The 11,054-nt window shown below is 29.2% G+C and overlaps 1 protein-coding gene across 1 annotated transcript in view; it reads right to left on the reverse strand.

Annotated features, from left to right (window-relative positions):
* LOC140894632 (uncharacterized) overlaps positions 1-9,487 on the reverse strand; it is a 31,904-nt gene extending 22,417 nt beyond the window's left edge. The window contains exons 1-3 of the mRNA XM_073303195.1: positions 9,348-9,487; positions 8,613-8,754; positions 6,190-6,242 (exon numbers count right to left, since the gene is read on the reverse strand). Coding sequence (XP_073159296.1) covers positions 6,190-6,242; positions 8,613-8,754; positions 9,348-9,461 — 309 coding nt within the window. The 5' untranslated portion in view covers positions 9,462-9,487. The remainder of the gene's footprint in view (positions 1-6,189; positions 6,243-8,612; positions 8,755-9,347) is intronic.
* Positions 9,488-11,054: the final 1,567 nt, after the last annotated feature.

The following is an 11,054-nucleotide window of genomic DNA, read 5'->3' on the forward strand; positions in this document are numbered from 1 at the left end:
TCGAGGGCCAGGAGGCAACGGGGCGCTGCCGGGGATGTAGAGGAGTTTTGCCCAAGTTTTGGGGCTATCATCATCAGTGGGCTGATGACGGACGCATGTATATTACTAGACTAGGACTAGCTTAAGTGAGTATCTGTTAGTCTATTTAAGTCTTTTAGTAAGCTATAAGTCATATACTGATTATATGCTTATAACCCGGGTGGCTAGGTTGCTTGAGTTGCATGATTTGAGGTACGGACGTACTATTCGAGATACCCTGGTTGAGTATTTATTTTCTATGATTGCATGTTTTATGTGGAATTGGTTATATATATATTTATTATGTTCACGGATATTATGTTGCATGCATTGGTACGTTGAGCCTGTATTTCATTGATATTACCAGTAGATGGGTCGCTCAGCCTCATGATATTTTGTGGATGGATACCATAGTTTTGGATCCGGATATGTCAACGGTTTTATGGTATGGGAGCCACCTTCAGATGAGACGGCTTAGCATACTACATACCATGTCGCCTTTGACTGAGCAGTGTTTTATCTATGATAGGTTCTCGGTACCCATATGCATTTGTATTTGCATTTATAACATGTGCATACTCATATCTCCGCGATGAGCGTTATTTGCTCACGTCCGTGTGTTTTATTGGACATCCCATTCGACGGGACAGTTGCAGATTTCCCAGGTTCGGGGACCAGTGAATAGTTGGCAACCAGAGAGTTGGAAACTCAGCTGGTGTCAGCAGTTTTACATAGGATTGACCCTTTTGTATTGGATATTCAATTGGGTTGTATTATTATTATTATTATTATTATTATTATTATTATTATTATTATTATTATTATTATTATTATTATTATTATGGGTTTCAGTTATTTACCGATTGTATTCTGCCGGGTTAGTATTTGATTTAAGTTTTTGTAGTTTTTCTCTGTTTTTGTTATGTAAGTTTTAATTGCATACTTAAGGTTTGGTTAATTAGTGATTCCGGGACAGGTCACTACATAGACTAGACCCTGTGTACACTCGACATGTCTAGTAGATCTATGTAAGTACTAAATAAGATATCCAGCGATTATGCGTTCTTATATGTTTCATTTATGTGTCATGATACATGTTTTACTATTTATACATATGTTGCATGTGTATATATATGTTGTGATTGTATATCGTTCGAGATGGCCTTTTTACAAGGGTTGTGAAACCCTACATTCTTGATATGATCTAACATTGGGAGCTACCATGATGACATAGACATAAGCTATGTTTATCTAGACCAGTGTGTGAGATTGATAGGACAAATTTTGCTTCTTTAGTTCAATGAATAACTTCAGTTGGGTTGAAAACTGAAGTTTATTCTTTCTCGGTTGTCGATGTAAATTGGCTAACAAATTTTATGTGAGAAAATAAATCAATTGACATATTAGAACAATATATGAATGGCTAGAAAGTTAAGTTGACTGAAAGTAAGTGCACAAGATATGTCTATGGATGTACTTACGGAGATTTCAGTCACTCCTATATCACCCCTTCTTCCACTCACTGAAAGGTTTATCACTAGAACTTTTAGTCTTACAACAAATTGTAAGACCTCGATTCAGTTATATTGAGTATGTTCCTCTTGGTTCACAAATGAACTCAACATAATATTTCACTGCTCGGTTAAATTTTGATCATTTAAAAAATGAGTTAGTGTAGCTCTAAGAATTTAAAAGTGTTTGTTGAAGAATACTTCTTAATTTCGGTGATGATAAGCGGTTCATTTGGATAAGATAAAACAAAACCAAGAACAAAGTACATAATCTCAAATCGGTTTGATATCAATTCGGTTTGATATATTGATCTGGATCACTGGCGGTTCCAGTATAGGGCAAGGGGGGGCAGCTGCCCCCCTTGATTTTTTTTAAAATTTTTTAAATTACCCTTATATTTTAAAAATTATAATTTATGAACATAAATTAGGAATCAAACACGGAAATACAAAAAATAGGTCAAAAAATTTAAGTTAATCTACATTGTTTAATGTGTGCAAAGTGATCCGAAAATTTATAGCCCGTGATTTAATAAATTGTAGTCCAATCACTAAGTTTTTAAACTTAAACACAAATGAGTTTTAAGTTTTTTAAATCTAAAAACAATTTGTTGTAGCAAGAATTGTTAACTTACAAGCTTGTGAGTTTGAATTTTATTTTACCAGTTGCAACAACGGCAGTGAAGAAAAAAATTTTTGCCGAAAAGATTATTACGAATATTAATTAATTATACAGAAATATATATATATATATATATATATATATATTAGTTTATCGAATGAAGTTATTATTAATTATTTTCATAAAATGAAAAGTCGTAGGGGTAAATTGTAAGTGAAATTTGAAATCTAAAAATATTATTTAAATGAGAGTACTATATTTAAATTTTGTTATGTGGTGATTATGTATTTATATATATATATATGATCTTTTATTCTGCCCGGCTGCCCCTCCTTCATAAAATTCCTGGATCCGCCCCTGATCTGGATGTTTTAAAATGTTTGAATATCACTCTTCTAAAATACTCATTAATCAAACAAGATAAGATGAGACCAGATCAAAGTCAGACAAGATCAATCTATGCAGCTCAATCTCAATCCAATTGTTAGACTAAAAGACAAGAAAAGTTGTTGGTGATAAAGACATTATCTTCCGTACTCGACAACGATTCAAATGCTCCATTATTTTTGGAAAGGGTACGAGGACACGTGGCATCTTCTGATTGAATGTCGGACATACTAGAGACAAACATTCTACCGGCCATTTTTTTTTAACGTTGAAGGAAGGTCACCTATAAATACTTGATGACATTCAAAGATTCAACATCTCTTGCTCTCGTAATTCAAAATCTAACGATCATCAAGCCTTCATAAGAAAACTTTGAGATCATACAAACAGACAAGAATCAGATCAAAGATCAAACTCAGAATTAAAGCTTATTGCTTTATCAGATCGATTGATTGGAATCATTCTGTGATATATATTTAGATCAGCTTGTTGAAGCATATCCCATATTAATCAAGTTGTAACACAGAACACGGGGTCAGAAGTGAATTACGAGTCGGACCAATCTGCGAATCGAGCGAGCACAATAGGCTCCTGTATGTCACAGGCACAAGTGATGGTGCAAAAGTTTGTCGTTTTCACTTGCTAGCAGCGTGGAGAGCTTATTCCAATAAGGAGGAAGGAAGCCTGACATCATGTTCTCGAGTCGCCAGGTGTTTATTCTCTGGGAAGCAAGCCAACTCTGCCCACCCAATTCTATTTGCTTATTTCTTTTTTTTGAGGATCCACGAATCGGAATATCTCTGTCTTTCTACGCGACAAGGGATGCGTCAGCAAAAAACTGCCGTCTGTTCCAACCTTTAGGTTGTTTAATGTCCCCAGGGGGCCTCTAAATACTTGTTTTTTGTATTGCTCCATTAGTGCACTAGCAGGGAAATAGATAGGTTCACGATCCCCACCTGGGAAGCACTCACTACGCTACGTAGACTATAGTGATATGATTTGAGAAGTTGTTACTAGAAGTTCCTTCCAAGGATTGATCAGATCATATTTGTACAATTTGTTGTGCAAATCAAATTCTTCTAATGAAATCCTTTTGGAAACAGAATAAGGGGAGACGTAGAAGTTTTATCTTCGAACTTCCATAAAAAATCTCTTGTTCCGTACTTTTACTTACTGCATTTAGTTACTTGATCTGCCTTATCCAGTTCAATTTTGTAAAGAAGAAATATTCCACCTGACTAGATCAGTTCTTTCGAGAAAAAATTGTTTATGCAAAAATATTTTTAATTCGAGCTGATAAATCAGCTTAAGTTGTAAAAATTATTTTAAGTGTGTATTAACCCCCTCTACACACGCTCACGATCCTAACAATGTTTATTTACCCCTATAAAAACAATTTTGACCTTAAAAATAAATAAATCTTTAAAACATTAGAATTTGGTTATGGTTTCACATGGTATTGTGTAGCAATAATTGTCCCTTTCAAGAGAGCAACAATGCATGAAGATTGAGACAATTAAAATTTGTTGAACTATTATTAGAGCTATAAAAGTAAGTTAGTTCCGTTATGATGATCCGCCCTGCCTCGCTAAATATGCGGGTTGGATTGGAAATTTTGTAATCCTCTCAACGGAAGGCCGGTCTGTCACGCTCCGCCAAGCGGTGGGTTGTGAGGGGTTGTGGTCACCCTGTCCCAACCCGCCAAATATAACTAAAAATTAGCGCGTCGACCCGCCTCCGCCGCCAAATAGACGGGTTGGATCACTCCAAAGACCCGTTTTGACAGCTCTAACTATATATTATCATTAAACATAATTTTTGGTAAAACAACAATCACTTGATTCTATAATTGAGATTAGAGCCAAGATAATGTGTTCAATTATCATAGATTTCAGTAAAGCTAATTAATGAGAGAAAGATTGTGTGAGAGCAAAAAGTATCATTGTGAGAAGAATAATCGAAATATAACATTCAAGATATTGTATGATTTTAAATATTAAAGTAATTATAACATTACCATCCTCTAAAAATTTTAATAAAACAAGTGTTTGATCCTATACACGTTTCCCTTTTTCGAACCATGTCATAATGTATTATTTGTTCTCTCTAATGTATTTCAATTCGGGTGCGGATCCTCTGCTTTGCAAAAGAAATCACACCCCATGTTGTGCCATCAAACGACAGCGTTTGATGGCACAACCTTTTTTTTCCTTTTCTTTTTGTATTTTTTTATTTTTTTATTTTAATTTGGTTTTTTGGTAAAAAAATATGTTTCTTTGGGGTAAAAACATAAGTTTTAAATTTTGGTTTGTTGAATCCATTAATTAAAATAAAATCAATAAAAATAATTATTATCTTTGATATATTAAAATATTTTCTATATATAATTAATATCGATTATTGTAATGAAATTCAGATAATAACTATTAGTATATCAAAATTTTTAATACGTATAACTTGCATATTTATGATACTGAAATTTCGGAATGTATCACCGGGATATACAGTTCGTATTGAAAAAAAACTTAAATATTTTTTAATAAATTATAAATATATTGTTTAAAAATATTTTATATTTTTTATTTACATATTTTTGGTATTTTATATGTACCAAAAATTTTAAATTCTATAAATTATTCATATCAAAATTTTTAACTGATAAAAATATTATTATTAATATAATAATATTAATTGATTTAAAAAATATTAATTTAACATTATAACAGTATATATGATTCATATAAAATAAAGTTAACAATAAATTAATATATATATAATTATTTTAAAATTTATCTTTTAATTAAATATTTTTTAAATTTAATTTTTAAGTTAAACTAGTAATTAATTTGCTATATATCGAATTTTTCTATACGACAAGTCGACAACGATATAAAATTTGAAAATTTGAGTATATATTTAAATATCAAAATAATATAAATAAATAAAAAATATATGGCATTTATAAATTAAAAGATATTTAAGTTTTTTCATTTAAACAATATATACTGATATTGTATCGAAATTTTTGTATAATTAATATGCTAATTATACGTGTACCGAGACTAACTATTATTTTTATTATTTTATCAGAATTAATTAATTCAACAAACTAAAATTAAGGACACAAGTTTTTATAAATCAAATTAAAAATATAAACAAATTTTTTTCTAAAAAAAACAAGAGGCTGGGTCATCAAATTTTTTTATTAATTTTATTTTTATTAATGAATTCAACAAACCAAAATTTAAAAATTATTTTTTTACACCAAAGAAACATACTTTTTTTTTTTTTTTTTTTTTACCAAAAAACCAAATTAAAATAAAAGAATTAAAAAAATACAAAAAGGAAAAAAAAAGGAAAAGAAAAAAAAAAAAGAGGTTGTGCCATCAAACGCTGTCGTTTGATGGCACAACATGCTGCAGAGGATCCGCACGAAAATTCAGCTTATTATTGCACCCCTATTTGGTAGTCCAATAATGGAAATATTTAACAATCTAAACACGTTCAACATTTTTTTTACAGTTCAATTATCAATTTATCATGTTTGTACTTGTATTTTAAAATTTTGAATTTATTTTAAGGATACACGTCACAAGAAACGTGAAACTGAGGGAACAAGAAAATAAAGTTCGAAAACAAGTATTAATTTACCTCTGGTTTGATTGATAAGTCTCTGTGAAGAGAAGCATTGAAATCTTCATCTCCTGCGTACCAAAAGATTTATCAGCGACATTTAATAAAAATTATCTGTTTCTTTTAGTAAGCATTTTATATTGAATTTTAGATTATTATTTAAATCAGGGACAGTCATAAGGAAAATGAGTCCCGGCCCTAAGTGAAGTTTAAAATCAATGTTTATAAAATTAGATAGGACCGGTCGGTTTGACTGCGAAGTGGTCACAGATTCGATCCGGAATAACTCTAAAAATCGTTTTTTCAATTAACTCGCTCGGAACAGGTTAAACTTGATCAAAAATCGGTTGAACCAGCCTTGAACCCGTGAACCGGTTCAAAGCCGATTCGACCAATTCACCTAATTTATTTAAAAAATTAAAACAATTAAAATATTTAAAGTGCAATTATTTCTTATTTCCCATACAAAAATATATTTCCTATATTTAAAATTTAAAATATTTGTTTTTGGTTACATAATGATTATTTGGTTTTAAATATATAAAAATAGTATTTTCTTAACTCAAAATAGTATTTTAATAGTATTTAAGTTTATTTTCTTTTATTTTTTTTATAAAATATATAAATAATTATATTTCATATTTTGATCATATGTATATATTGTTATTTAGATTTTAAACTTTGGTAAGTTTATATATATATTATATTATATATATATATATATATATATATATTGAAGGTTTTTTTAATTAAATATCAATTACTATGTTATATTATTATTTTATATAATATAACAATATTCCGGTTGAACCAATCCGACACATCAAACCTTTTTTATGGGTTTATCAATTTGATTACCGGTCCGATTATGAAACCATTGCTTAAAATATGGAGTCTCCTATATTAACTTGAAAAGTTAAATATATATTTTTATTAAAAATTGATAGCATGATCAAAGTAAACAAAATGTAAATAAAAAACTATATGCATCGAGAAGAATCTTTTACATAGTTTCTTAAAATAATTTATTCAACAAATAATATTATTTAAAACACACTTTTTTTGCGTTTTTTGAAGCAAAATAATCAATTATGTATTCATATGAGATATTTTTCAATATGTTTTTTTATGAAAAGAATCGCTAAACCTTTATATTTAACCTCTTTTGACTCATTGTGATTCTCAAATAAGATTTCAATAATTTTAACTTGAAAAAACTCTTCTAATCACCACAGTAATCATATAAATAGTCAATAAAATTTGATACAAACCCATAATAATATGATAAACATCTATTTTCATTTTGAATTCTAAAATTTCAATGGATATCCAAAATTTATTTGCGTCATATACTTTCAGAAGTAACATTTCTTGCAATATTTATAATTCTAAATCGGGGTTGTGAGTGAGTGTTTCAATTTTCTTGTGCGAGTGTTTCAATTTTATTCTTTTTTGTAATAATAATAAAATAATTTTTAATAATTAGTTAACTCCACTAATATATAATAATTATAATATATATAATATTTTTAAAAAATAAATTGGGGTCCCTCCATGGGTATGGGCCCTGCTCGCCACGCCCCTGATTTAAATATGCAAAAATATTAAAATAATTTCAATTTAATTTTTATTAACTAATTATTTTTTAAATAATTTGACGAAAGTTTGATTAGAAAATTGAATCCTAATAATTTATTATAAAAAAATAATATTGTTAATTTTCATTCTTTTATAAGATACTGTGGCAAGTTTTCTACATAATTTGTTCTTCTTATGCCAGCAGGATAGAGAATTTAGAAGCTATGGGACAAAAAAATTATTTAGAATATTTATTTATTCTTAATTATAAATAAAATTACATGTTAAGCAAATTATTTACTGTGAGCTTAAATGTTTTCTGGAATATCTTAAATTTTTTTTCTGTAATAAAATTTTCTCTATGTAATTATATTCTTATATATATTCTCTATTTTAACTTTTATTAAATTATTAAGAATAATTAGACTTCACCTGATATAAACAAATGAAAAATAAAATCAGATTTTATTTTGTGTTTTTGGTACGTTGTTAATCCTTTTTTTGTTTTTTGGTCCTTTGATGATTATTTGCTTATGAAAATGCCACATTTATAAAATTTATGTAAATCTATTGCATTTTAAGAAGACTTTGCATTTTTTTTTAATTTTATTTTACCATTAACTTTTTTCATTCTTTTGGTTCGTTACAAAAAATAAAAAATACGGACAGTACCATGCGATACGTCCACCACCAAACAACTAATATTAAAAATAGCATTTTTGAACATTGCGGTAGGTACTTTGTTTAGGATCATATGGAATAATCAACAGTTAAAATGCTATATGTCTATTCATGCATTATATGTATATATATTTTGAGAGATTAGCTGAAATTTATAATAATAATTGAAAGTAAAATTAGACCTGCAGATTTTGAGTGTTTCATTTGCATGGAATAATTAGGAGCCTCTGCTTCTTTTGGCAGTGAATTGTTTGGGATACTGTTAACAATTGCATCCTTCACATTTGGGATATAACTCTTGGTGATTTCGACTCTCTCTTTTATCTGCATATTGAAATAATGAAACACCTTATAAGCTTCATTCGTCACACTATCTCATGACGATAGCTTCGTCTTTTTCGAACAAAAAATTCTGCATTTAATTTCATGGAGCTTTTTTTTAATCATAAAGTTTCAGTTTTATCACATTTCTAGTTAATTTGAAGCATCTTCTAGCCAAAGTTCAAAGAAGAGAAAAAATGCTTAGTTTACAGGGTATTACATTGCTCATAGATTACCCAATGCATACCAAAAAATAGAGGCCGCATGTTCCCATGTTATAAAATTATATCATAATAAATATCAGTGGCCAAAGACATACATATATATTTAGAGTAAATTTTCAAATTAACACGTGGTTTTCAAACTTTTGCGAATTTTGGTGTGAGTTTTACAGAAATTTTTTAACAGAATTCTATTGAAAAAATTACCTTCTTTTTGTAAATCATCTCAATTTTCTAAAGATATAGTACTAGTCCGAATTTATATGTACATTACAAGCCCGATCTAATGTCGAAATAAAAAATATATATAAAATTTATAATAATAAAAGATCATATGTATAACAAAATTTGACCAATATATGTAATTGCCCAAACCTTGTTCAGAGGAGATCTCTTGGGGGTTGTGATCCCAAAGTCATGTCGAAAATTGCATGCATGCTTGAAGAAACTCATGAAGAAGATGAACAAAAGATAAGATTTGACAAACATATTTAATTAAAAATATATATATTGTATTCGTCACTCTCATATGATATGTGGGTAGTATTTAATAACTGTTAAACCACAAATTTATAGAGCCAAATGAGAGAAGATCGAGAGCATACAAATGCATTTAATAAACCTCACGTTCCCTTGGTCGGGGTCGAGTCATTTTGAAACGTCTTATCAAAATTAAGGAAATCATGCTTTCATACCTCAGTCGTAAAATAATTTTATATATGGTTCCGCATATTAATTTATTATAATCTAATGAAATATATATATAAATTAATTATATATATATATAGAAATTTTAAGCTGTTCAACAATGTCTCCCCACTTCATGTCCGATCACTAAAACTCAAAAACAAAAACAATTAAAACTCACCACCGGATTTTAGTGATCGAGAATGAAGTGGACAGAAATTTGTTGGGCAACTTAAAACTTCTCTCTCTCACACACACACACATACAAATATATATGAGTTTTTATATGATGGACACTCGTGAAAATCGGATTATAATCACAATTTTTGATTCAATTGGATGTCGAATCAATAACAATGTAAGCACACATTAAGGAAAGAATTTTCTCCATATATTAAGATTGATCGAGACTTGTATATGATCAAACGTTGAAAAACCCTAATTATATTAATGCAAAAGGAAACAAAAAGTAATTAATATATATCGAAATCTAGGCTCAACTTCTCCATTCTAAATAATCTCACATGCATGCAAGTTTAATTTATTGGGTTGAGGAGAGACAAAACAAAACATGGACATATATCTAAAATTAAGTGTTGGAATTAATAGATGAGAAATATATATATTATATAACTGTAGCAAAGAAACATACGGTTAAGTGTTTGACATGACTGGTGAATGTGATTGAGCACTAACATAAAATAAAATAAATTCAGGTGTCCTTTGCGCACATTATCCTACAGTATCTTCAGGACCTAATCTACAGTGATCGCAATCAAAGGCCTTTAAAGAAGGACGACACTCTGTTGGGACGCTATTGAAATTAAAATCAATTGTACGTCTCATTTATTATGTTTCCGACCAATGGAGCCAGCCACGTCATATAAATCAATCATTCTAGACTTGTGATTATCTTTAATTAATAGATTTGATTTTTTTTTAATTCAAAAAAAAGGAAAATTTGTGATAAATCTCCAACAGCAAACACATATACCTCTTTAGTCTCTGTTTCAGATGACAAAATTCTGCTCTTTGTTTCAACTCCCTATTTTGATCAATTTACCAAAGTGTCCCTAAAATCATTTAATCTACCCCTAACACTTAATTTTCAAATAAAGAAAAAACCAGAAAATAGGGACGATAGGTAGTTTTCCTCCCTCACCCAACCGATTCTTCTCGCAGGAAAGCAGTGATCTTTGGCGACAAGGTTTTTAGCTCGGAAAATGGCCTCGATGACGAGACGAATCAGACATTCAAAAGATAAATCAGTTGAAGGAGCCTGTTTTCCATTTTTGAAATTGACCACTATATATGATTTGTCTCGAGTAAGTGAGAAAATTTATCGTTTAGATGAACAATTTTATTCCTCATTGTATGAATTTTTAATATTTATAT

Source organism: Henckelia pumila, chromosome 4 (genome assembly GCF_033568475.1).
Source record: "Henckelia pumila isolate YLH828 chromosome 4, ASM3356847v2, whole genome shotgun sequence".
Taxonomy (NCBI): Eukaryota; Viridiplantae; Streptophyta; class Magnoliopsida; order Lamiales; family Gesneriaceae; genus Henckelia; species Henckelia pumila.